Source organism: Branchiostoma lanceolatum, chromosome 6 (genome assembly GCF_035083965.1).
Source record: "Branchiostoma lanceolatum isolate klBraLanc5 chromosome 6, klBraLanc5.hap2, whole genome shotgun sequence".
Lineage (NCBI taxonomy): Eukaryota > Metazoa > Chordata > Leptocardii > Amphioxiformes > Branchiostomatidae > Branchiostoma > Branchiostoma lanceolatum.
This window is the reverse complement of record NC_089727.1, coordinates 18,315,639-18,343,566: the sequence shown is the minus strand read 5'-3', so window position 1 is coordinate 18,343,566 and position 27,928 is coordinate 18,315,639. Positions and strand designations below refer to the sequence as shown.

Here is a 27,928-nt window from a genome sequence, read left to right as displayed (position 1 = left end):
AATGCATTTCCCATTCAATGAATGGATTTCCCATTCAATGAATGGATTCAACATTTATTAAATATATGGTAGATACATGTAAGATATTCTAATGCAAATGTATATATATATATATATATATAAATATATATATATATATGCCTTACATGTACAGCACAGACTTCGGCATATGCATCATAGTCCCGCGTGATTCCGTGGGACGTACCACAGGATAGCGCGGGACGTATCATGCATGGGTTAACACGGGATGTATCTTATATATATATATATGTACTTTACATGTACAGTACAGACTTCGGGATGTGCATCACAGTCCCGCGAGATTCCGTGTACAGTATTCACAAGTTTATTGTGACTGACTTACTTGACTTATATGGATATTAAATTCCCATAGATCTTTTCGACAAAGATAATGAACAGTGGACCCCTTTCCGATAGCACGCCTGTCGGGTGAGCGACATAGCCGGGACCGAACTTGCGACTTATATTTCCAGAGGCAAGGCCACTATTAAGCCACTGAACAATGCACAATAGGTGGACAAAGTATCAAATGCAAACGATACAGAGCCTGGGTGTGTTTTAACTTTGGAGTCACTTTGTGTTGCACAGATATCACTTCTTGTATAGTGATTTTGATTAATAATTTAATTTTGATGATGCAATGAGAAGATATATGGACAAAAAAATGGATATTCACAGGTATAATCAAATACTAACTTGAGATGCATGTGTAATTATCTAGGTCATCTGCACTTGCAAACAGTCCTGACCATGTGACACATTTTAGAAAATGACAAATGGTAAGTGCTCAGAGAGAAGAAAATTGTACTGTACTGATAGGTGCGATGGAGTTTGGACTCTGGTTCAGATTAAGAGAGTTCAAGATTCAGTCTCTCAACTGTCACAAGAAGAAGAGTATTAGACAAGGTATGAGATCTAAGGTTGATATCGAAATGCCGCCATGGTCGCTACTTTTCCTACCATTTCACAGAAAACAAGGGCTTTTGAATCAGCTATTAAATTAAATGTTCCTTAACACTTAACACCTCCAAAGTGTTCGAAAATTGTTCTTCAGCTCTGGGAAATCTTGGGTGACTTCAGCAGAATATTGTATGGTTCTTTGGAGTTGACATTGGATTTAAGCCAGTGTGTTTGCTAGTGTGCAATTCTCAGGAATGTTTCAGTGGGCTGAGTACGCAGTGTGTGTTATATTGTCCTTGGTATCACTCAGCGGACTAAGTTCATGTAATTACGGCAAAGTAATGCAGATCTCAACAAAAACTTGGCGGCCTGTCGCCTTTGACTTGACTGAATTCTAGCCTGTCGATTAGTCAAAAAGTATAAATTTAAGTTAGTAATTTCTCTCCCCTGTTGATTTAAATTGGACATTCAATTCTTGTTTTGTATTCAATAATCAAATTGTTTTATGACATTTTTAGCACTAAATTTCTTGCATAATATTTATTTGATTTACTGTAGCCTGGTTTCAGCCAAGCCCCGTGTCCGCCCGCCGCCTGTAACAGCTAGGGGAGAGAAACCCCCGGACAGCTGGAGTTTGTGTATACAGACTAGATTTACTGTAAATGCAGAAATGTTCGGGTGGTTTTATGTTCGTGGTTTTCGCAGTGAACTTTCAGCACCAACTTAAAACCTCTGCGAAACTTTTTGCCACCATATGAGTATGACAGTAGCGCTACTATTGTTTTTAACGCGAAAATACTCTAACACTCAATTTTCTCCCAACCGCAAAATAAAAACCATGCGGACTTAAATGCATTTACAGTAAAACACAGCTGCATCATAAGAACAAGTTGTAATGTCACAATTAGCAGTCTGCCATAAAGGGTTTTGACACACCTACCAAATTGTTTAACCCATCAGTCATTAAAACAAAATAATCAGTTACAATTTAACACTTTCTCTTAACCAAAAACCAAAAGGGAGTTGGCATTTAAGTGTCTTAATCATTTGATTTTTATCCCCAGTGAATGACACTCAACCATCTGAGAACAAAGAAAACTGGTGACATACATAGATGGAACCCAGACATACTATGATAGGTCTGTCATCTCCTCCTTCGATGTAATTTAACGGAGCAACTAACACAACAAAATGAGTGTTGGATAAAATTAAGGTTGTTGTTTAGTATCAGTGCCCATTTTTGTAAGGGTTCTCGTCATCAACCTCCAAAATCAAAATAATGAGAAAAGTGTAACTTTTCATCCAGGGTATGATGTTTCTTCATTAATTACTCAGATTAAAATGGTGCCAAATATTATAAACCACCGTTGTAATTGATGGTTATATATTTGCATCTGCAACAGGTCTTATTTGCAGTTCTCAGCTTGGCCTATTATCATTTGCAGTACTAATAGACAAAACAGAAGACCTTCATGTCTTCATTTCATTTCTATGTTAGTTTCATCATCCACACAGCCGTACAAATTGATAGTTTTCATCACGCTAGATATCTATTCTTTAAAGCTGTGATATCCATCATGTAGCCAAATAACCACTTAATGAACTTTCTAGAGAAATTTAATGCAAAAGATGACAAGACTGAGTTTGTTCTAACTTTGGATTCTCTTTGTGTTGTACAAATATCACTTATCTTAATGACTGATATATATATAAGGGAAAGAGAAAGGGTCAAAGTTATCCATCATCAAAATCTTACTTTAAGTTTACAATTTCCAGCTAACTTGTACTCCATCTTTAGTCTTACAAGTAATACCAGTAGCTATTTCATCACCAGTAGCTGTTTTCATTTTGTAAGTAAGCGTGACGAATTGTCACTTATCCCTGTCCCTGAGAAAACACATGTACTGGGCCAGACATGAACAGAAGGCCTGGGGCTTGAAATTGCAGTTACAGCATGTAATCACAGGGCTATCTTTGCTCTTATCCCAGAAGCTGGTTATCTATTTTTTACCTTTTATTTTCTCCCTTCTTTATGTGCCTTGTTTTGTACCTCACAACAATGAAACAACCTAGCTGCTTTTGGTAAAGAACACATGGACAATTGTCAGTCTGCCCAAGAATGCAAACTCCAGATACATCTACCTAGCTGAAAAATCCAATTAGCAGAAGTTGGAAGGAAGACTATATTGTAACGTTACAGTCTTCATGTATGTTTATGTAGCCTGAGTGTCGTCCTGTAAGTTATAGGCTCTGTAAAGGCAGAGCCTGTAACTAAACAGGATGACACTAAGGCTAGTGTTTATGCACAGAACTTCCCTGCCTGCCAGTATGTTATCTTTACCATCTGATTGGACACGCTTGAACTGTGCTTGCCACTGCCTCACCTCAGGGAGTGGCCGCTGGCCCTGTGAAGAGTGTCTGAGACATCTGCCCCCACAGACCCTGGTTAACTCCAAGCAGATGTAAGGGTTGTAATGCCAAATTGTTAGTACAGCTTTCTGCACTTTCTTGCCTACCCCAAGTTGATTGTACAAAATTTGCTACACTTTTGTCGTGTCGAGACAACCCCTCTACATTTATGTTCACAGTTTTCGCGGCGACCGTTTCACGTGAAGTTAAAACCATCAACATTTTTATCCAATGCTGAAGCAGTATGTGACTTGGCGCTGCTGCAAACTTAACAGCACAGCAAACACTCCATTTTCCTCTTAACGCAAAATAAAAACCATGCAAACTCAAATGCATTTACAGTATGCTCCCAAGGCAATTTTAGATTTAGCCCACTTTTAAAATTAGGATGGTCCTGTAGCATTCCAGAGCCTGCCCCTGAAAGCTCTGGAAACTGTCTGTCATTCAGGCTAAGATCAGGCAGGCAAATCACTTTCACATGGCTTACTTGCTCAGGGCTGGCTTAGCTTGAATGTTACAAGAGGTCTCTGGGGGTTGATGACACAAGCAAGACGTCTTAAAATACATCTGTGGCCCACTGTCCACACATACACATGTACACTGTTGGTTGGACATGTTGGAGGGAGGCTCGGTTCATTGTCTGACATATGTAGTCAGGCTTGTCTTCTTCTTGGCAGTTTCTTTTCTAGTAAATGTTTTAGTAGGGCCATGACCTATCTTATCCTGATGGCTAACTTGTCCTCTGTCAGAAAAGGAAGACTGAATCTAAACATATGTTGACACAGTAGAGGAAACACTTTCAAACCCTAGATTTGAAGTGCAACCAAGGTCAAGGTCATGTATGTACAAAAGTTTCTTTTAAAGATCATAAACCTCCTAGCATAGATGTTGCTCTCTTCTACAAAATTTGAGATAAAGTTGACTAACAGTATTACACACAATATGATTATCCTGCTGCTAGATTATTGAGCAGCAGAAAGACAACTGTTTTTTTTTGTATACACGTATTTTGTTATTGCCCTGGTTTTGCACATTTGGGCTTTTGTAGCTTGGATGAAAAAGGAAATCTTTCTTCTTTTATTATGTACAGTTGTACACATATATATAAATTGCTCTGGTACTGTGGTAGTCTGACAACTAGAATCTTATTGTCGATAGCGGATAGATCAACTCTGCAGAAATCCTTATCAACAGTTGATTTCCTTGTCCTGGGACAATCCATGTGGAACTAGAACCACATCTGGAAAATCTGGAAACAGCCTTCTAAAACCTCTGACAGTCTGAAGTACCACCAGGTTTGGTCCTATAAGTTAAAAGCTTTCAAACCCTACTGAATGAACACCAACATATTCCGTCATAAGCTGTGTGGTCGAACAAAAAGGCGTATGACTTGACTTGACTTGTAACTCTGTAACAGTGGGGGTTCAAGCACCTCCAACTGACCAGGCTAACTGGTCGCGACCTTTTAGCGTAGTGGTTAAGGCGTGCGTGCCTGTGATCTGGCCTCCGGTTTCGGCGTGAGCTCGAATCTCGGTTGGGATCACTTCTGTTTCTACTCGCTCCTTTGATTTGTTTCAACTCACAAAATATGATGTCATTTGTCCAGAAAATGTACAGTGGATAATATATGGGAGGGATTATAACATGTTGAATATCTTTTTTATCTCACACGGACTTTGCATGGGTAGCATGGAAATTATGACAATATTTGTTTTCCCTTTCCTTTTCGCAAATAAATGAAGGAACATCAGAAAGTTTGTTGCTCTATCTCTTTCAAGCAAAATGTAAATTTACATGAATCAAGAATCTTTTACACACTAAAAGCTATTCATGCAGAAACAGGGCATGGAGAGACACATGATACACCAGACCAAGGAGGTTGAAATAAGAAACCTCCTTGACCAGACACATGCATGGTGACCTTCCTTTGACCTGGTTTGCCCACTGTGGGGGATTGCCCGAGAATCCCCAGGGCTGGTGGTTTGCCAATATGGGACACCAGGATGGATAACTGCACCTTGAATAGAATATACATGTACCTTTCATTCTTTACTTTGTTACAAAAGTTGATGGTGTCAAAATGCATGTACATGTAAAAGTACATATTTTGTATTCTGGAGTCTCAACCTCTATTGCTCTTTTATAGAATTTCCACAGATTCCTCAACAATAAAGGATACCCAGAACCCCAAACATTTCTCTTACAATGGATTTTAAACACCCCATACCCCATTCTCACGCGGTGGACATAATAGAATGAAGACGAGGCCAATGAGGCAAAGAAGCAAAAATATATGCAATATACGAGGGTCTGCATGGGGGGGGGGCAGGCTACGCTTAACGGTAAATTCAGGCTGGCCGATAACACAGTAAATTCAGCATTTTTAGAACATGAGACACCCCTGAAGACAAGGTTTTTTTGCCACTAGTCGTCCTGATCTTATGGCAAGAGACCTATTTCTATAGGAACACTCCGAACACACCTGTTACTGCCGATTTGAGAATGGTGACAATTTTAGGACTCGAACGGAAGGGGTCCGACCTGGTAAAATTCTCCTGGGGGCATGTTGGTCCTGAAGTTTTAGTCTGACTGTGTATGCCCTGCATGGCAACAGTCACTTTCACATGGCTTGGCTAGAATGTCAGAATAAAGACAGCCATACATGTACATGCACTATGTTGGCTATATAGATGACGGCTGGGAAGGTTCAATGTCTGACATTCATGTACTAGTATGTTAACTTTATCAACTACATTTTTATAAATTCATCCATTCACATATCTTAATATTCCACCACATGTATCCTCTATGAGTCAACCGCTCTATGTTCAAGTAGATATAACTTTATTATAAGGATCTGGCTCAGTCTCAATCAATCAGTGTTTCGTACATTGAGACTGAGTCAGATCCTTACATCTGCTTGGAAATTTATCCCTGGGCCAGTCCCTGCATGTCTGGCCAAGCCATGCCTAATCTGATCCTGATGCCCCCTTGTTATCCCATGTCCTCAACACACAGGGAAGGAACACTGGATTATCTAAATATATGATGTTACAGTACTTACATGTATAGAAGAAACACTTTCAAAACATAGATTTTTTAAGCGTAACTTTGGTCTTACTCTTAGGTAACTTAGATCATAAACCTCCTCGCATAGATGTTGCTCTCTCTTACAAAATCTGAAATGTGGTTGACAAACAGCAAACACACATGCACACTATCCACCTTATTGATCAGCAGATAAGATACTTTCCAAGCAGAGGAGTGGGCGAAAAAAAGAAAAATCCAGCAAAAAAATCTCACTGAGATACCAATGCCTCAACTCCTCTCCAGGTAGTGTGAGAGCCACTCGGGTTAGGACGTCTTTGAAATTACCTGGGCGATACTCGCAGGCCACCATGAGTCTCTCGTACAACATTGCAAGGAGGTTAAACCTCCTTGAACAGTGCCTGACCCCCTGACTTATTTTGTGGTCGTACATAACTGTGCGATAATATGTTTTACTGCTAGACAACAAGATGGAACAATGCTGGTCTTCTGCGGCAATATAAGTCGGCAATTTCCGTAGCCTCGGAGGAGTTTTTTGTTGTTGAGAGCAGGTGAAAATCAATGCGCTGGGACGTCATCCATGGTGTGTGGGGTGATATTACACGGTAGTACATATGCTAGTCCTCTCTGTCTCAGGAGCAGGCCCCAAGGAAACTCTACCCAACACAATTGTCCAGGGTCCACCCTATCCTTTAGGGGAAATCCTCAGCAACAGTTGATTTCCTTGCCTTGAGACAATCCATGTGAAACTAAAGCCGCATCTGGAAACAGCCTCCCTCCTGAAAGCTCAGAAAGTCTGAAGTACCACTGATAGTTTGGTCCTATCATTAAACTCTAAAAACTCTACTGAATGTACCAACATAAGCTGAACAATGTCATGTCATAGAAGTCATCTCTACATGTCACACTCACAAAAATGATGGCGTTTGACGTTTGTACCAGGATATCTACAGGGATAAATAATGCACACGGAGAAATAATCTTTGCAGTAACATAATACAGGGATGGCATGGAGAGACTTCATGGTACACCAGATAAATGTATGGTTATCTTTGACCTGGTTTCACCACTGTGGTGGATCTGAGAATTCCCTGGTGGTTTGCAGATATGGGAACACCATTCTTTGCCTTTACAGAAGAAACTGATATTCAATACCCACATCTAACTTCACCTTGAATAGAAGTAATACCTCTTATTCTCTACTTTGTCACATTGATGGTGTCGAAAGACATGACAGACTCATGACAGAGTAAATTTTCTAATTTTGGAGTCTCAAACACAACTGCTCTTTTACAGAATTACCACAGATTCTGAAAAAAAATAAAGGATAGCCAGAACCCAAAATTTGACTCTTTCAATCAAATTATGGATTCTAAACACCTCATAGAGGTGAACAAAATTAAGTTTTCCTTTGGAAAAATGAAACTTTGCAACTTTGCAAGAATTTTCCAATTTCAGCTTCTAAAGTTCTATGCAGGCTAGGAGCAGAAAGACAGAAGCTAGAATTAGTCCCTAGGAAGATCTTGGTGTGGAAGATGGCAATGTTTTTTGACCAGCCAGGTTTTCTGACAGTCCCTCACCCCAAGTTTTGGTTGTCAGAGAAACCACTGACAGAGAAAACATTATGGCTCTTTGCCCAACATCTGCTTGGATATTAGCTACTAGAATCAGGGCAAGGATACTTGATACACCCTGCACCATGCCCAGTGATGAGTTTGAGCCCAAGGCCTGCTGTCAGCATCTGCTATCAATTTGTTCTAAACAATGGGGGTATTATGGTATTGGTGTGTATTGATGTCTTGAAAACTGGTGGAAGGCAAAACAAACTTGAATATATAAAGTTATTCCCACTGTAAATCGTTGTTAATGACTGAGCTGGAAACCCTAGATAAAAATGACAGAAAATAGAATATTTAAAAATGAATAAAATTCTCAAAGACATGAAGAAACTAATGCTACAGTGTGGGTTTTTGGAGTCAGTTGTGCTGGGAATACAATTCTACCTCTGACAGGGACATTTTCACAGGCTTTCACAACTTACTATAAATACATGCCTAAGTTTTGAGATCCAGCCCCCAGAGAACATTGTTTACTTAAGAGAGTAGCCATTTCACGGCCAATTAATAATGACAGGACTAACAGGGCTTGATAATCCCTTTCCCCTCAGGAGGTAGGTGTAGGCTGCCCAGAGTTGTTGTAGGCAGATAATTTTTATCAAGGAACTGTTCCATCTTTAAGCATATTTTGCATGTCTACTGGCATGGAGGTAGCAAAATATCTAACCTTCTTTTACTGGATTTTAGAATAAGAGGCAAATTTAGGAGATGTTGGCTGCAATGTTGAATCAATGCTGTCACTATCATGCTGTATAAAACTACTGACTTTTTAAAAAGTAAAAGCCTTTCTTACTCTTGAATAAAGCTACTTAAGAGAGTAGCCATTTCACGGCCAAGTAATGATGACAGGACTAACAGGGCTTGATAATCCCTTTCCCCTCAGGAGGTAGTGTAGGCTGCCCAGAGTTGTTGTAGGCAGATATCAAGGAACTGTTCCATCTTTAAGCATATTTTGCATGTCTACTGGCATGGAGGTAGCAAAATATCTAACCTTCTTTTAGTGGATTTGAGAATAAGAGGCAAATTTAGGAGATGTTGGCTGCAATGTTGAATCAATGCTGTCACTATCATGCTGTATAAAACTACTGACTTTTTAAAAAGTAAAAGCCTAAGCTGTAAACATCTGGTAAAGGTAACAGTTAGAGGTAACGTAACATGACCAGTTTACGTCCGATTTATTCAAAAGGTTATATATTCTATAACCGCATGGACAGAGCTAAATGTTTAACCCATGGGTAGAAATATCAGCTCTTCTAACAAGAAAATGCATGGTCTGTAAGTTTTTTCTCCGCCGTGCGAGCATGAATTTATACTGGGGTATATGGTGTAGAATTGTGCCAGGCTTACCCTTTATCGTCCACCTCAGTATTTTCCCTTCTAGTGCTACGCTTGAAGAACATAGACCGGAAAAAAAATGCACAGTAGCTGTCGAAAGTAGTCTACAGACAAATGACAGTAAAGTCACTATGTTTGTCCCTCCGCTTGCCCGACGCGATGGAACAAAACAATTTTTGTGTTTTGAATTTTCCGGAAATCAGCAGCACGTGGCGTTCACGTGATAGACGCATGGCCATGATGTTATGCCGTACAAAAATGTATCATCTGAGCGGGGGTCACTAGGTTGTATCAAACCTTCCTAAAACTGGCAAGAGTTTCAAACCTCGAATCACCAAAGAAAGGTTTAACGTCAGCTACGTTTAAAAGATACTTGCTATCGTGTAAGTTAGAAAACATGATGGAATACGCGTTGTAGAATTACATATGAAATGCGTCATGCATGACGCTTCCGTGCAACTGCAGTTGTTACTGGTTCAGGAGTTTATTCTGTTATGTTGCAGGACGTAAACCCTTTAAATGTTTTGTATAAAAGAGAGAGATGGCTGAGGATCATACTTATGACGTTCTTTGTTTCCAATGAGAACAGGCTTTGGCATAATACACCGCGACATGTGCACATGACCCAATCTGGACGTTAACTACTCCTGCACGTAAATAGGTCACGTTACGTTACATGTACACCAGAACACTGAGGTTTGTTAGGGTACAGACCTTTAACAATGAAAGAAATGTAAAAATAAGCAGTTTACAGAATGTTTATTTAGACTTCCAGTGTCTTATGCAGAGAACCCATGCTTCCGAGAGGATCTCAAATCAAGAATGCTGATTCCAATACAGATACAGTGTTTGCACTTTTTTTTCAGTGCTAAATGAACCTGTTTGGAAATAATATGTCTTATAAGTACAAAACGAGGTATATACAACTTTTTTTATTGTAAGGATATTCAGGTACAGTTTCGGTGCATTGATATTCTGTCATTTTGGACCTGTACCTAAATGATTTTTTGCAGTAATGTTCCTGTACTGAGTACTGCTATTAAATACTAGTGATATGCAGCCCTTTTTATTACCTTTGCCTAGAAAGTTGGATTATTCTGTCTGTCGGTGGGTCTGTGGCCAGCATGCATGTGCATGCACAGAGGTGGTCAGGAAGAAGAAGCTATCCCGCGATACATGCTGTGCTAACCCGTGCACACGTCCTGCGCTATCCCAAGATACATCCCGTGTTAACCCATGCATGATACGTCCCGCGCTATCCTGTGGTACGTCCCACGGAATCACGCGGGACTGTGATGCATATGCCGAAGTCTGTGCTGTACATGTAAGGCATATATATATATATATATTTATATATATATATATATACACATTTGCATTAGAATATCTTACATGTATCTACCATATATTTAATAAATGTTGAATCCATTCATTGAATGGGAAATCCATTCATTGAATGGGAAATGCATTCATTGAATGGGAAATGCATTTATTGAATGGGAAATGCATTTATTGAATGGGAAATGCATTTATTGAATGGGAAATGCATTCATTGAATGTGAAATGCATTTATTGAATGGTAGAATTTCTCTTTTTAGTTGAGAACATGTTAGTCACTATTTTCACTCTATAGAACTGAGTACACCAAGGAATCGCTTCGTTCCCCCATGATTTGTTTTTGTTATGCATGTTTTTCCAGTTATTAAGTATTTTTTTTATATTTTCTTTTAAAATATGAAATTTAAGCAAATTAAAGGTGGTATAGCCTTTTATGAATTTCTCATTTTGAAAAGGCCTGGCCATGGACAAAATTATCTTAAAAACCTGTTGGCATACAGCTCATACTTAACCCATTTTGAACTATGAAATGTGGAATCATTTTAGTAATGATAAAAAATGAAATAAAGTGGATGAATCTTAATTAAAAACAAATTCTCATTAAAATCATAACCTGACTTATGCTAATACACATTTACTAAATAGAGAGTTGGATTCACTGGTCCCTCACCTTTCATTTCAACAAAGGCTTTATACGATTATAATATTCAACACTTCAGCGAAACGTCTGAAAATACCTAATACCACTTCCCTCGAGATGCAATACATGGCATACATGTAGAGCAGAGGAGGGGACATCAAAGGAATTCTTTCTCCATATTGCATTTGTGTGTGAGACTCATTTCTGGATACAACAAATAACACAGCGTGAATATGATTTAGGAATTGTGGTGTAACAGCCGGGGTTGTTGCTTTAAAATCTATACAGTCATGTTCTGGGTTCAAATCCCTAGCATTAGCTTAGCCCCCAATATTGTGCCTTTTTGGAAGGTACTTTACACCTATATTTTCCTACGGCTCAGGTGAAAATGAGCTTTGGTTAGGGACGTCCTCACCACAATGCCAACTTGAAGTTCACGGTGCAGCAACCCCAAGAGAAACCCCTAACTTTATTTTGCCTTAAAATAATGTTGATTTAGAGAAGGCGTTCAGGTACAGTCAATCCTGGTTTCAACAATTATGGGGGCAACATTAATGCTATGAAACTTTTAATTGAATTATTTTATGATCCACTGCTCACCGAGTCTCATGTTTTATCTGAATAATGTGATCTAAAAGAAGTTTGGATTGCTCATTCCTTGACAAAGACTGGAGTTCGACAGTCGAAAATTTGAGTATTCTAAGGTTTGTGTTAGAAATTGCTCTTCAACTTTGCTTTAGGAAGATTTCTACCAACACAGATAAACTCTCAAACTAACCAGAGAAGGGATTGTGGGATATTCGCAACGCCACACCCATCCCCCGCGCCTCCGACCGGTGATGGAGATGAGATAGGGAGTGCGGAAAAAGTCCCCATCCCCGACCAGAACGCGAGGCAAATGCTTCCGGCGAGCACCAATAGGGAGGGTGGGTGGGCAGGGGAAGAAGCCCCCTTACTGCACCCCCCCCCCCCAACCTTCCCACCCTTACCCTACTGTTTCCCGTCGGTGCCACCTACCCTTCGCCTTTACCCCCTAAATCCCCGCCTGCTTTCTCTCCCCACAGGCAAACTACGCACTTCCTGCTGTGTTTCCCCCTCTTTATATACTCCCGCCCTTCTTAGCACACCTGCACTGTTACATAGCCCTTCTGATTGGTTACCATCTATCAATTAGATAATTAGGCACCTGTCGGAGGCGCGCGGGGCCAGGCGTAGCGCTGCGAATAGAGGGTAAATGCATTATGGTCGGAGAGGGGTTGCTCCAGACAAATAAGTTGGTTGGCCGGATGACTGGTACATGTATATAGTACTTGTAAGACATTGGCTTATTACCTCGGGAGTCCATGGAAAATGGAGATATAGTTTTGAGAGTGTGTGTGTTTGCGTGTTTTTGTTTCTGACTTTTTGTAGTCAGCATAATTAATAATAAAACTTAAAAGAACCTCTTGGTGTATTGTGATGATATTTGGTACATGTATCATAATGTTGGTAGGTGATGGAAAGACAAAGGTCAACGTTGATTTTGGGCCCATTAACATTGTGTCACAGTGTAAGTCAGTTAAAGGTGTACTTGAACAAGCATAGATTAAGCAAATGTTGAGGTCATTTTCATAATCAAAATATTTTATGGAGATACGAGGTCACTGAACTCTTGTTACTAATAAAAGAAGCTCTTGGTGTAGTGTGAAGATATTTGGTATGTAAGGAGGTGATGGGAAGACAAATTATAACTGAGGGTTGATTTTTGCCCACGTACATGGTATGTGACCTTGGTACTGCAGCAGAACTTCCGATTTTTGTATCTTTTGACCTGCAGCTATGGTCTTATTTTTTCTGTGGCAGATAGCTAGAGATATGTACTAAGGAAGAAGAGGTGTAGGTTTGGGCCTCCTAGCAGCTTGTACTGGAACTTCAGGGATGTTTTTATGACCACTATGTGCATGTAATGGAAAGCTACAATCACAGAACGATAGAACCACACACACAAAAGGATAACATTAAAATATCATTTTTTATTCAATTCAGCTGCACTGCACACAAAAGTTTTCATATTAATAATTGTACCTTGATTCCCATGCTACAACTTACAAGAAATGTCCACAGTTTATAAACTCCATCATGTTGTTATGTTAACAAATTTCAACGAGCCATCAGAACACTCAGTAAAATGTGGTGACTTGGGTGGATATATATTCTTTTCTGACAAAAAAAAAGTGCTTCTAATTTTACTATAATGTGAAGATCCCTACATTACCCAGTTTGTACTTTTCACAATATTAGAATCAGTGACTTTGCCTTGTATATCATCAATTTTGGTTGTTGATTCAAGCATGAATGTCCTCACTCTCAGGCTGTCCATTAGATGTTTTGTACATCATGTGAGATGTGCTGTCCTAACTCTCAGACTGTCCACCAGCTGTTTTGTACAGCTTTTGAGATGTGCTGTCCTAACTCTCAAGCTGTCCATGAGCTGTGTTGTATAGCTTTTGAGATGTGCTGTCCTGACTCTCAAGCTGTCCATGAGCTGTGTTGTATAGCCTTTGAGATGTGCTGTCCTGACTCTCAAGCTGTCCATGAGCTGTGTTGTATAGCCTTTGAGATGTGCTGTCCTGACTCTCAAGCTGTCCATGAGCTGTGTTGTATAGCTTTTGAGATGTGCTGTCCTGACTCTCAAGCTGTCCATGAGCTGTGTTGTATAGCTTTTGAGATGTGCTGTCCTGACTCTCAAGCTGTCCATGAGCTGTGTTGTATAGCTTTTGAGATGTGCTGTCCTGACTCTCAAGCTGTCCATGAGCTGTGTTGTACAGCTTTTGAGATGTGCTGTCCTGACTCTCAAGCTGTCCATGAGCTGCGTTGTATAGCTTTTGAGATGTGCCGTCCGAACTCTCAAGTTGTCCATGAGCTGTGTTGTACAGCTTTTGAGATGTGCTGTCCTGACTCTCAAGCTGTCCATGAGCTGTGTTGTACAGCTTTTGAGATGTGCTGTCCTGACTCTCAAGCTGTCCATGAGCTGTCTTATAGAGCTTGTTTGCACCAGCGTGCTGTGAACCACTCCTGTACAGCATCCCACTTACACTTGGAATCTCTTGTCTCTTGTCCACTCCATAAGGACCCCTGTTGTTTCTCATTGATGGGTGCCCTCTCTCATAGTTTGGTTTGATGTTGGCCTGTGTTGCCAGTGACTGGCCCTCTGATTGGCCGACTGGTTGTTTGACGTTTGTTGCCCCTTGGCCAGTGGTATTTGTCAGTGATGTATAACCATGGACTCTCTCAAAGTTTGGTTTGATGTTTGCCCGTGTTGGCAGTGACTGGCCCTCTGATTGGCTGACTGGTTGTTTGACGTTTGTTGCCCGTTGGCCAGTGGTATTTGTCAGTGACGTATAACCATGGACTCTCTCAAAGTTTGGTTTGATGTTGGCCCATGTTGGCAGTGACTGGCCCTCTGATTGGTTGACTGGTTGTTGGACGTTTGTTGCCCCTTGGCCAGTGATATTTGTCAGTGACGTATAACCATGGACTCTCTCAAAGTTTGGTTTGATGTTTGCCCATGTTGGCAGTGACTGGCCCTCTAATTGGGTGACTGGTTGTTTGACGTTTGTTGCCCCTTGGCCAGTGGCATTTGTCAGTGACGTATAACCTGCCCTTGTACAGCCTCTTGTAGCTTGTGCTGGGTCGGCGTTGACTATTTTTTGCTGGATCTTAGGGTCATCACCTTGCTCCGGGTTGTCAGTGCAAGTTTTAGTACATGGCTGAAGCTGTGGCCCTGGGTCGTCATCGTGGGTCACTGCATATGGCTGAAGCTGTGGCCCTGGGTCGTCATCGTGGGTCACTGCATATGGCTGAAGCTGTGGCCCTGGGTCGTCATCGTGGGTCACTGCATATGGCTGAAGCTGTGGCCCTGGGTCTTCATCGTGGGTCACTGCATATGGCTGAAGCTCTGGCCCTGGGTCTTCATCGTGGGTCACTGCATATGGCTGAAGCTGTGGTCCTTGGTCGTCGTCTGATGGCTGGATGTGAGCAAAGGAAGTCGTTGCGTAGGGTGCAAGCTTGCCGTTTTTCCCTTTGCATGACACATCCATGTAGGACACAGCGTACGGCTCAATGTCATCATTGTCCTCTAGATCTGATGCCTTGATGTGAGCAAAGGAAGTCGTTGCGTATGGCGCAAGCTTGCCGTTTTTCCCTTTGCATGACACATCCATGTATGACACAGCGTACGGCTCAATGTCATCATTATCCTCTGCTGTCTGGTCCTGAGCAGGAGTTGGCCGTCTGCCTGTGGCTGTGTCGCCGTCCGATGCTTGCAGTCCGGCCGAGTTTGAGTAGACAACAGCGTACGGCTCAATCTTATCGCTTCCGTCTGTGTCGGCAGGTGCGTTGTGACCGGCCAAACCCGTGCCACGACGGCGGTTGCACAAGTAGACGACACCCACTGATGCCGAGACAAGGAGGAGGGGCGCAACAACAGCAGTGATGATGACATTGACATGGCGACTGTCATCGTCATCAGTGAAAGTCGGGGAGTCGATTCCTGTCGTATACTCAGAGCCTGGCATATTGCTAGTGTACGGCATCTCTGTGGGAATGGCGTCGTGACTGGTGTTGATACGAGGACCAGTTGTGACGGACCTGAGCCCCTGTCGTGGCCCGTCCGTGACGGTCTGACAGACGTCCTTCCTCATGGTGGTGAGGAGAATTCCACGCAGATCATCTGGTGATGCACACCTCAGGACGTTGGAAACATCAATCATGTCCAGGTCCGGTAGATTGCAGATGAACCACGTCAGATTCCCGTCACAGTTCAGCTCGTTGCCCGTTATCGTAAGACGAAACTTCTGGCGTTGACTCAGACGCAGGACTTGGTCGTCGATCGTGGTGATGTGGTTTTTCGAAAGGTCTGCACCCGCCAGTGCTGCAGGCTGCAGCAGCGCATCAACAGGCACGGAACGCAGGCGGTTCTGGTACAACAGCAACCTAGCAAGGTTGGGCAGGCCACGGAATGCATGCTGGGATATCACGGAAATGGCATTCTTGTCAAGGTTCAATTTTTCTACCTTCTCGAGGCCGAGGAAGGTGTCAGGTTCTGAGGAAGATGAAAAGAGAACGTCTTTTGATTATGGTGAAAGTAAAAATGATTAAAATAGACATAGAAAGTCTATTATCACCAGAGAATGTCAAAGCTGTCATTTGTAGGGGAGGGACACTTGTCAGGAATGTGACCAGTGTTCTAGCCGACGTTCGTCATTCCGTCATTTTACGGAATTTCGCTGCTGACACCGCAAACAAAAGTTTAGCCCTTTCCGTCTAGCCTGAGTACCAGCCCCCGTAGTGACCGCTGGGTAAAAAACAATTGATTTCTAACCTCACCTGACCTGAGCCACTATATAGTCACCACGGAGGCTGTCTGTGATTAGCAAGCAATTTTTTTGAGCCAGCGGTCACTACGGAGGCTGGTACTCAGGCTACTTTCCGTCATCTTTGACAGACAAAATTTGCCGTGTAAAGACCTTCAGAAAAGTTTGCTGCGATTATTATGCCAAATGATATGCATTGATTGTAGAAGAATAGCATAGTTCTGAATATGAAAAATACATCATGCAGCAATAAGCCGTCTGGGCAACGCAGGGCACGCTATTATCAGGTGTCAAACAAGCTGGCTGCTGGTGCAAATTGTCACCTTGTTTGTTTTTTCGGACAACTAATTTCGTTCAATTTTCGTGTACAACTAAAAGAATTGTTCACATTAGTTTGTGTTCCAGCAGTTGTCCTATGAAATACAGCATCACATCTTACAAGTAAAGAAGAGAGTGCTGCCATTACTGCCACTCAGATCAAGATATTTTGTATTATTCATATGTTGCATTACATATTTCTCTAATTGGCCGTTGCTATGGTGTGTGGTAACACATGCAGATCTAGAGGAGGCCGTGACAAGAGTAGAGTTAATGTCATGATGGGAATCAATGCAGTGGACCGGAAAATATTATTTCTGGTAGAATTTTTCTGTCAAACATAATTGAGGTGTCGGGAAAAAAGATTTCAGGCTAAGATACAGTTTTACTCAACAGAGTTTGTTAAAAGTTGAGATGGATTTGACTGAAGGAAGTTTGAAATTTGCATCAAATATGAATAAGATGATTTGCATGATGTGTTACTGTTTAATATAGTATAGAAATGTTTACAATGGTTTTATGTTTGCGGTTTTCGTGGTGAACTCTTTACCGCTAGCTTAAAATCGCCGGGAAAAGTGTTTCCATTATGTGACTGTAGCGCCACTATTGTTTCAAACGCGAACTTAAAACCACCGCGAACACTCCATTTTCTCTCTACCGCAAAGTTAAATTCCCGTGAAGAATCTAAATTTCTACTTGCGAAATACATGAAACATAAAAATGCACCAAGAGAAGCAATTTTGTTATTTAGCCCTCATTTTTACATCATTGATAAGTTACATCGTTAGTTACATCAGATGAAGCACAATATTTCATCACTACATAATAAATGATGTTACACATGCAAGTCTAAAAGTGAGTCGAGAAATAACGAATTTGAACGTACCAAGGCTGGAGATGCGGTTGTCAGAGAGGCTGAGGGTGTGCACCAATGGGAGGCCTCGGAAAGCCCCCGGCTGCACCGTGGAAACGTTTGAGGCGTAGATGTGAAGGACGAGAACTTGCGGGCTGTTTGGAAAAGACCGCTCTGGAATCACAGAAGAACGGAGATTCTTGATGAAGATTGATTGGGTGGCTTTGGTGAAGTCGGTTGGTATGGCGTCAAGACATACGGGGAAGCTGTACGCTCCTCTGTATCCAACCCAGCTGCAGGCGGACCCCTCCCAATTTGTGTCTGGACAGCGGCAGATGACTTGCCTTGTAGCTGACCATCCGAACCCCGTGATTATGGACCGACAGCTATCCGGGCACCGAAGTGCTTCATTTGCATGTAGCTTTGTAGCCGACACATGCAGCAAAAGACTTGAAACGAAGAGGAACAAGTAAAGCACTGCCTTATGTTCCGCCATCTTGGTCACTGATGCATGTGTTGTTGACTGGTTGTAAGATTTATTTTGATCACATTCAATTTGTCCCCATATTTGCGCCATCTTGTACATGATATGAATGTTGGGGACGTGTATATGGCTTCTTTCAACTACCCGCAGCTGTTTTGAATAAATATGAATATGTCCGATATTAGTTGAATTTAATCATACATAACTTGCCAGCCTCCGGTCCTGTCAGACTCATTTTCAGAGTTAGTTTTGCATATGGAAAGGATTTCAAGGCCTGATCATTGTATTTCAATCTGTGGACTCAAGTGAACCTTTTACAACACCGACTTTTTTCCAAACTAGAAACAAACCACCAGTAAAATGGCATGTGCTTGTAAACTTACACAGATCCGTAGCTACATATAGACAGCATGCTAAATGTTTTGTTTTTTTTAAACAGATTTATTCACAATATATATCAATGTTACAGAAAGGTATGTTGGTATCCTACAGGCCTAATGTATTACACTTGTTACAATGTTGGCACTAAAGACCTGTTATATGTGTTACTGTACATATACTGGCAGGATGGTTCAAGATTAAACCACATATCAAATAAAGATGCTGGTTTTGTCCAAAGAAATAATTGCTAAATGTTACACCTTAAAACTGTAGTTACCTTTGACAGAGGGTTATGTTTTCAGTGCTGTTTGTGGTAGCACAGATATTATTATCAAGACATATATTAACCATTTAGTTCAACTTGATAATTTTTTTTTTATTTTTCATTACCTCACCTCCTACAGGGGTATTGTTTTTAGTTGTTTATGAGTGTTGGCACCCATAACTCAAGATCCTTTTGATGAATTTGTGTGAATTTTGGTATGTGGGTAGTTATTGAGGTCTGAAAAATGTGGCAATTTTGAGCCCCCTAGCAGAATTTCCAGGTACTGCAGCATTCATAGGCTTTCACCTCCTTCCTGAAAGTACAATGTACATGTAGTACCATGATGGTAAAGTCCATATATAGACAACTGGTCTGCCTGTCGAGGATAATGACCTCATTTCGGGACACCCAGCTAGCTTGAGAGTTACCGAACATCGACTATAATATTATTGTGCAATACTAAGGCTTCTAGTGGGGCTATGGCATTAAAGAATTCTCAAAAACTCTAAAAATATTTAACTTTGAGTTATGAAACCAGAAGGTGTGAACATATTCTGAGTCATATTTAAATGGTCCGCTTTCCTCGTTTCTTTTCAGTTCAATGAACAAAGGAATCCTCGAGACTGCGACCAGATATGACAGGATGATGTTCAAGGAGGCTGTCAAAACTGGCTTCTATGAGTTCCAGGTATGTCTTTTCATTTAGCTAAGTATATGAACTATAATTATTATTGCAATAGAAGAAAGTTCAGAAGTTCTATGTTTAAGCCTTAAAAGATGCTACACATTGTATTTCATGTAGTTGCCAATAAGGCCACACCAATTTAATTTCTTGGTTAACAGATTTTTATTTCTAATTTTAGCAACAAAAAATCATGAAAACAGAATGCTGGGGTGAAAACTTGCACCTGACCCTGTTCACTCCCTGAAACTGTGTGCACCAAAGTAAAAACATTCCTCTGAGATTCTGTTTTCATGCTTTTTTTCCAATCTAGCATTTTTTTCCAATTTTTTTTTATTCCGTTAACCAAGAAAATTAATTGGTGTGGCCTGAGGCAGGTATAACCAAAGACATTTAGTTGTATGTTATGGTAGACATTGCAATCTGGCAGGATCTCCGCCACTGTGCTTGTAGTGATCCCGATCGACAGATAGTGTGTATCGGTACACTGTACTAATCAGGTCAAGCCTGACTCAGGGGATGGTCACTTTGACAGATGAAATTACTATGAAATTACAGTGGCAGTGCACTAAAGCCACATCTATACTATACTCCAGCACATAAAACCCCTTTTTCAAGGCCGGAGTCAAATTTTAATCTGTGTTTTCCTAAAAATTATACCTAGCACAATAAAATATTATGTTGTTACCAGTTCAAACATGCTTTTGTCCTTATTGAAAAACTACCATTTTTTGAACATTAGTACTTCAGGTACAGGTTCAGGTCCAGACCTGTATCTAAACCTGTGTACCTGTACCTAAAATTTGTTTATTCAATAGGTACCCAGTTCTATCGACAGATGATACTGTAGGAATGTGGTAGGGTGGTCTCCTATCTATAAGTCCTAAGTCAATACATTGATCTAGAGTGATGACATGAATCGAAGTTCCGATGCTCTGACTCTCTTTAGGTATAGTACAAGGCCGCATTAAAAGGCCGAAGTAAAGTGGGGCTACGTCCGCGGGCGACGTCCTTGGTGCTGAAATGGGGGTTCTTAATCCCTGCCGTGTGGGCTAGAGGCCATTCAAGGGATCTGTACTGTCTTGCAAAATTGCCGATTGTACTATTGATAGCAGAGATCCTAAGACTCCAACTTCGATCACTATCTTTACTCTGGCAAAATCAACAGTTCTGCCAAATTGCAGTCTCTACTTGACATACATAATATGGAATAAAGGAACTGAGTGTCGTTCGATAGTGTGTGTGTAACTTTTCTAACATGCAGTGACTGCATGCAATTGTTCATTGCTTAGCCTTCTATGCATAATATAGCCTGTGGGTACCGTCCTCTGTACTCTGTAATAACCACTGGCTCAATCGTTTCATTTGCTATCAAGGTTAGCAAGTGAAACAATTAAGCCAGTGGTAATAACGGAAGTAGTACCCAGGCTAAATTCTTATGGGTGCTGGACATTGCAAATTAAAATTTTCTTTGAAATTTGAAGTCAATCAGGGTATATGAGAACACAATGCATACAAGTAGCTCATATGTAAGATTTGTTAAAGATTTTATTTTGTAGTTTGTTTGCGAAAGTCACTGTACTTTTTGTTGCAATCAATAAGGCCACACCAATTTAATTTCTTGGTTTACGGAATTTTCGAAAAAATGCTAGATTGGAAAATCAACAAGAAAACAGAATCTCAGAGGAAAGTTTGTACTTTGGTGCACACAGTTTCAGGGAGTGAACAGGGTCAGGTGCAAGTTTTCACCCCAGCCTTCTGTTTTCATGATTTTTTTTTTTGCTAAAATTTCAAAAAAAAATCTGTTAACCAAGAAATTAGATTAATGTGGCCATATTGATCATTAATTAGAAATCTTTCCATTGACTGAATTGTTGACACTGACTTTATTTTCCCCCAGGCTACCCTGAGTAAGTATAAGGAGATAGCGACAGAAGGGATGCACCGTGAGCTGGTGTTCAGGTTCATCGAGGTGCAGACCCTGGTGCTAGCTCCCGTCTGTCCGCACCTATGTGAACACATCTGGGGGTTACTGGGAAAGGTAAGGCCATAACAGGGTGGTAAGAAATAGAATAGATAAAAATTTTACAATTTTTGAAAAATAATTTTTTGAAAAATAATTTTTGGCAAAAATAATTTTTTGAAAAATAATTTTTTTACAAAATAATTTTTTTTACCAAATTAAAGAAACTTTCTAATAGAAAAATGAATGAATAGTTATTTAAGAAATCTTAAAGTTTAGTTTGTTCCACAATTTGATGGTTTTTGATAGAAAGTGTCAATAATTTTTATTAGTCTTTTTGAATTGATTTGTATTTTTTTTACTGCTCCTTACATCTCAACCCACAATATTTATGATTGCAGACGTTTAAAAATTGATAGAGTCTAAAGGCGTTGAAGGCCAACGGTGGTTCATCGACAACTTACTGTTCAAAAGTATGAAGCAAATACTACTAACTAATTTGTTCAAAAAGCATACAAAATTGTTTTAAGATCTGGACATTGAGACCTTTTATCTAAGTACAATTTTTCAGATCCAGAGTTCAGGAGTTCAAATCCCGACTGTTCTTGCTTGTCCGACATGCATGCTATTGGAAAGGGTTGCAGATTAACGGGAGGTACAATGTACAATGTCTGTCTTCTCTGTCACAATCAGTGGAAGATAAGCTCTTCAGTGAGCTAAGCTGAATCGAGATCACTGTGAAAGTCACTTTTTTTCTATGGCTGGAACCCTACAATTCTTGAACTATCCTTTTTAAACCTTTTTTTTCATTTTATTTTAATTTCCTGCAGAAGGAGTCCATCATGCAGGCGTCCTGGCCCCAGGCAGGTCCTGTCGACGAGGTCATGAACGAGGCGCTGGACTACCTCATGGACGTGGCACACGACTTCCGCCTCCGTCTCAAAAACTTCGCTGAACCAAAGGGCAAGGTGCGTACAATGTCAAGTGGCGTATTTTAAGGAGGATTAATCTTTTTTGGAAGAAAGTGAAAATGAATAAAACAACTACGTTCCATGCATACATTAAAGTTACATGGTCATACTCAGTGAGTTGAAGCGTATACTACGGTTCCAACTTGTATAGTTATATACACACCTGTTAAACTTTCAAAAAACACTGGAAAATATTATGCCCTTTATATTAAACTTTGAAATGCCCATTGAAAAAAATGCCTTCCTCTTTGTATGGTACAAGTGTAATTTATTTTTGTCATTTGTGATCAAGATATATTACTTTTTTTATTAGGAAACATGTGAACAGGTAATTCTATTCAACTTTGAAATGCAATATGATATTACTAGAATGACGATTTAAAAACTCATGTAATATACTAGTACATGTAATAGATTTTCATACTTTCAGATGTTCACATGTTAAGTAAACAATGCTTGATACACATGTATACAATTTATCATAAACCAAGGCCATACCAATTAAATTTCTTGGTTAACGGATTTTTATTTTCCAAAAAAAAAAATTTTTTTTTTTTTTAAATTCATGAAAACAGAAGGATGGTGTTTTCATGATTTTTATTTTTTCTAAAAATGTTTTTTTTTTAAATCCGTTAACCAAGAAATTAAATTGGTGTGGCCTAAAAGTGGTTTGTCAAGTGCAACTGTCATCATGGTTCGACACTTAAGATTTGACATATTTTGCTCCTCTCATCAACAGAAGGGAGCCAGCCAGCCGCCAGCCCAGCGACCCACTCACATGACCATCTGGGTCGCCAAGACCTTCCCCACCTGGCAGCACCTGACCCTCATGACCCTCAGGAAGATGTATGAGGTCAGGTCACAGTTCAAAGTTCAGTCATGCAAAGATTTATATCATAATATCGAAATTAAATGAGCAAAGATAAGATGTCGTTGTGTGGTGAGAACTGGTAGAAAATCCAAGCCCTAACAGACTGATCCTGACTGTCCATCACAATCAGCGTTTCGACTAATGAGAGAGTGACTGCATGTCTGTCGAATATTTGCATTTTTATGTTTTAATTTTGCATTTCTGCGTTGTGACGGAAGAGGGCGGGGCTATGGTATCTACAGTATTTACAGTAGGCGCGTGAAACTAAAAGATCACCATGTAGATTATTTTTGTGCCGTTTTTGCGCACATCTAAATATGAACCCGAACGCAAATGTGGTAAACAGTGGCATTAATTGTCAATTTCATAAAGATTACACCAACTAGAAAATTTCCAGTTTTTAAGTCTCATAAAATGCTATAGAGTGCCTTTAAGCACAACTTCAATTATTATGAATTAATTTCTTTAGCTACAGTGTAAATATGTAAGTTGCAACCCATGGATGTTCTTCAATGATTTTGCAGGAAAACAAGAACAGCTTCCCTGAGAACAAGGACATTGCCAAGGCTCTCGGCGGGTTGGAAGAGTTGAAGAAGTACATGAAGAAGAAGGTCATGCCGTTCGTTGCCATGGTCAAGGTTAGTATAATGTACAGTTATAATTTGGAACTTCACTCAGTCTGTAGAATGAGTCACAATACGGTCAACGGAATGTGAGCAATTTGTAATCGGTTCCCTCCACAATGAAGTGGTTTCTCCCTAACATAGGTTATATTTATGAAGGTTAGACATCCAGGTAAATAATATATAAAGGCAATTCAAACTCTACAACTGGATAAAATTTTGAGATTCACTTTCAGATGTTTTGAGTGACATCCTTAATCAGGCCATCACTTAAAATGTCCAGATTAAATCTCCAAATTTTATCTAGTTATAGAGTCCTAACATGGATAAATTGTATGTAGTAAGCTGTTACACACTTACATTGCATGTAGTTACATATTAGGTGTCATACAAATGGCTGCAGTACATTAGACACCCGCTAGAGTTGTTTATGTTCAGTCATAGCTCTGCACAATGATGGGATATTTTGCTGTCAAACTATTGTGCGTGTCACTGTGTGCATTAGCTAAATATTTCTTCTTTCTTTCATCTTTGGCAGTCCAGTCTTGGGAGACTATCTTAAAAAGTTTGTGCCTCTGTAGTTCTCTTATGGCTTCGGCTGTGGCCAGTTTAATCTAGAGAAAAACATTATGCATGGTTGAGGGAGTGTACTGAAAATTGCGTTGAAATCTCCAATAAATGTTAGTATCTTTTGTAACACTTTGTGTATTTCTGTCTTTTAAAAGAGCAATGTAGAGAAGCAGGGAACCAGAGCCATGGACGTGACCCTGCCGTTTGACGAGAAGGCTGTCCTAGAGGAGAACATGAAGTACCTTCTCAACACACTAGAGGTCAGTATTCAAGTAAACAACTAAACTTTTCAAATTGCAGGTCAGATTTTCAATTATTGCAATTTCGAATGGATTGAAAGATTGAACACCTCAGATTGAACATTGTAGTACATCATTAAAGTCACAGCTTCAGTAAAAGCTGAATTTCTTTAGAATCCTCAAAAATTAAAGAAGACTACTTAAATTTATTTTAATTGAATAATTTAGAATAATTTCTTGACTTAGACTTAGAATTTGGACTTATTAGTCTTCTTTTTGTTGGTTGGCCACTACAAGAATATTGTTGTCCAGTTCTTAGTAAATTAATGTATAGTCCGGTCTAGGTTAATAATGCTGTTTCAGAAGAGCCAGAATTGAAATTTCACCTATTATATTGGTCGACTATAAGACCTAGTATACCTCTAGTATTATAGCAAATATATAGCTTCTTTGGGGTTCTACCACTTAACCTTAGTAACTATATACTACGATACTAGGTAATTTTCAAATTGATTACATAATGTATTCAGCATACCATCAGATTGCAAGAAAAGTCTTCAACAATTGTTTTCAACTGTTAATGAATGTTTGTCTTGTACCCTTGTCTGCACAGTTGGACTACATTGAGGTGAAGTTCTCCACAGAGGCAGAGGATAAGGTGAAGGAGGAGTGCTGTCCTGGCAAGCCTCTTAGCAACCTCTGGGTGGAGGTCAGTCATATGTCTTTCCTTTAGGCCACACCAATTTAATTTCTTGGTTAACGGATTTTTATTTTCAAAACAAAAAATTTTTTGAAAAAAAAAATTCATGAACTAGCCCACTGTTTTCATGTTTTTTTTCTAAATTTTTTTAAAAATGAAAATCTGTCAACCAAGAAATTAAATTGGTGTGGCCTTAGATAGATAAAACATGTGAATGTTTAGGAACTGCTCCTAGATCACATGTACACTGTTTGTTGGTTGCCAGAACGTCAATGAATTTCAAAATCGTCAGAAAGTCGAGCATGATTTATTTCCCAAAAATCTGTCCTCAGACTGTTACATTGGACAGGGCTCAAAGCAATTTTTCGAGACCTTATGACCTGGCCATGGATGCAGAATGTCATGAATGTTCCAATAGATGTTTCCATCTGTGTTCTAGTAAATACTACATATTACAATTATCCTGTGGTGTGGTCGATTGGCTATATGAGCTTGATTCCTGGCATCCCTGGCTAGGCGTTGTGTCATAAGTTTGAAAGACACTTAACACGACTTTCCTCACTCCACAAAGGTTTAAAATGGTAGTTCTGACTTTGGAAGGAGCGGAATGGGCTCTGCCTTTCAATACCGTGCCCTAAACACAGTGGATTAACAACCCACTGCCCACAGGCCTGCGGTCTCAAAAGGTTATAGGCCCTTTACTTATTTTTACCTTCATGATCATATTTCGAAATCATCATGATTGAAATGTGTACATCTCTTGTTCCAGCCTGGGGTAGAAGTCATGTTTGTGAACCCCCAGCCGTCCTGTGGTCATTTCAGCTGGCCGCTGCCTGTCCGTCAGGGTGACACCACGGACAAGGTGGTGGGACGGATCATGCGCATAGAGAGGGGAATCAAAGGTGAGCATCTGTAGTGGATCTACTTGAAAGGCTGTAAAGGCCCATCTTTATGTCATACAAACTTTGTTTCATGATGATATTCTCTGAAAAGGCCAAATTGATATGGGAATAAATTAGATAAAGATTTAACATGTTAGCCCATTTTGCATTTAGAGATTCTATGGAACCATTGACATGTGCCTTTTTTTTTTACAATATTACAGTTTTATATACATGTATTGTACATATTAATAACATATTCTGTCATTTTATGACAGTGTTTGAAAGGCTCCCTGGTTCTTATAAGTATCACTTGTAGCAATTTTCAAGCACATCACAGAGAATCGGGTGTGAGTGGATTTGATTTGATTTATCTATTTGGCTATAATAAAAAGTACAGCCAAGGCTACCCAACTAGCCGAAGGCTATTACAAAGGGTTAGCCCAGGGAACTAAACAATACACAAAGTTCAATACAAACTTTCATAAAGCACATTGAGATGTTTACGACTAAAATATGACTAAAATATAATATCAAGGCGTACATAAAATACAAGACTAAGATACCTAGAATTTTTTTAACTAGCACAAAACTAAAGCGCATGATTATGGAGAGACAATTTGCACAAGACTAAGCTATGTATTAGATTGTATACAATCTGGATGTACTTAATGTTCAAAACTGGTGTGTTACATCATTCTAAAGGCAGACAACCGGTTATTCAAAACAAAGAAAAAGGCTGATTGTTGCTAGGGTTTGACATGATTATCACCAATTCGAAAATAGTTTTTTTCATTTTGATTTCTGAGATAAAGACATCCATGACTTCATTTATTTGTATTGTGTACTATGTAGACTTAGTGTACAGTATTGTAACAATAATGTACTCACAGTAACATTTCTACAAACACAGATACTACTCAAGTCAAGCTGATGCGCTACGATGACCCCCTTGTCGGACCCAGAACCATGCCTACTTTCAACCAACCAGAGAAGGGGAAAACTACCATCCCCGAGTCTGCTGTCTTCACCGTGAACCTGGAAACCCAAAGCGTCTCCGTTTCCGAAAACGGGAAATCTGTCGACGTGGGGAGAACTCTAGTTTACCTCGTACAATGAAAATACTTCTAGTAGAAATCCATTTAACACGATATGATATAGACTAATTTCGTAACATTAACTTGCAGCAACAGTAAGATATGTCATCGTATCTTATAGAATTTATATGGAAGAAGATTGTAATGTTGGTATAAATGTGGTTTTTGAAACTAGATAACTTCTGTTGACAAATGTATTGTTGTTTAAGCTACTGTAACAGGAAAACTTGTGTCCTATGATACAGACCTGAAAGCATTATGGGGTTGAATAACATAAAAGGCATGATTATAAGATTAAAGAAAAACACCATGGGTATGACCAAAAATGAAAGAAGAAGTGTTATATAGAAGATGAACCCTGTTACATGG

The 27,928-nt window shown here is 39.9% G+C and overlaps 1 protein-coding gene across 1 annotated transcript in view; it reads left to right on the top strand.

Annotated features, from left to right (window-relative positions):
• The window catches only part of LOC136437465 (leucine--tRNA ligase, cytoplasmic-like), a 48,879-nt gene extending 21,064 nt beyond the window's left edge, over positions 1 to 27,815 (top strand). The window contains exons 23-31 of the mRNA XM_066432087.1: positions 19,560 to 19,650; positions 21,545 to 21,685; positions 22,438 to 22,575; positions 23,318 to 23,431; positions 23,974 to 24,087; positions 24,798 to 24,902; positions 25,495 to 25,590; positions 26,351 to 26,483; positions 27,376 to 27,815. Of these exons, the coding sequence (XP_066288184.1) occupies positions 19,560 to 19,650; positions 21,545 to 21,685; positions 22,438 to 22,575; positions 23,318 to 23,431; positions 23,974 to 24,087; positions 24,798 to 24,902; positions 25,495 to 25,590; positions 26,351 to 26,483; positions 27,376 to 27,581 (1,138 nt within the window). The 3' untranslated portion in view covers positions 27,582 to 27,815. The remainder of the gene's footprint in view (positions 1 to 19,559; positions 19,651 to 21,544; positions 21,686 to 22,437; positions 22,576 to 23,317; positions 23,432 to 23,973; positions 24,088 to 24,797; positions 24,903 to 25,494; positions 25,591 to 26,350; positions 26,484 to 27,375) is intronic.
• The last annotated feature ends 113 nt before the right edge of the window (positions 27,816 to 27,928 follow it).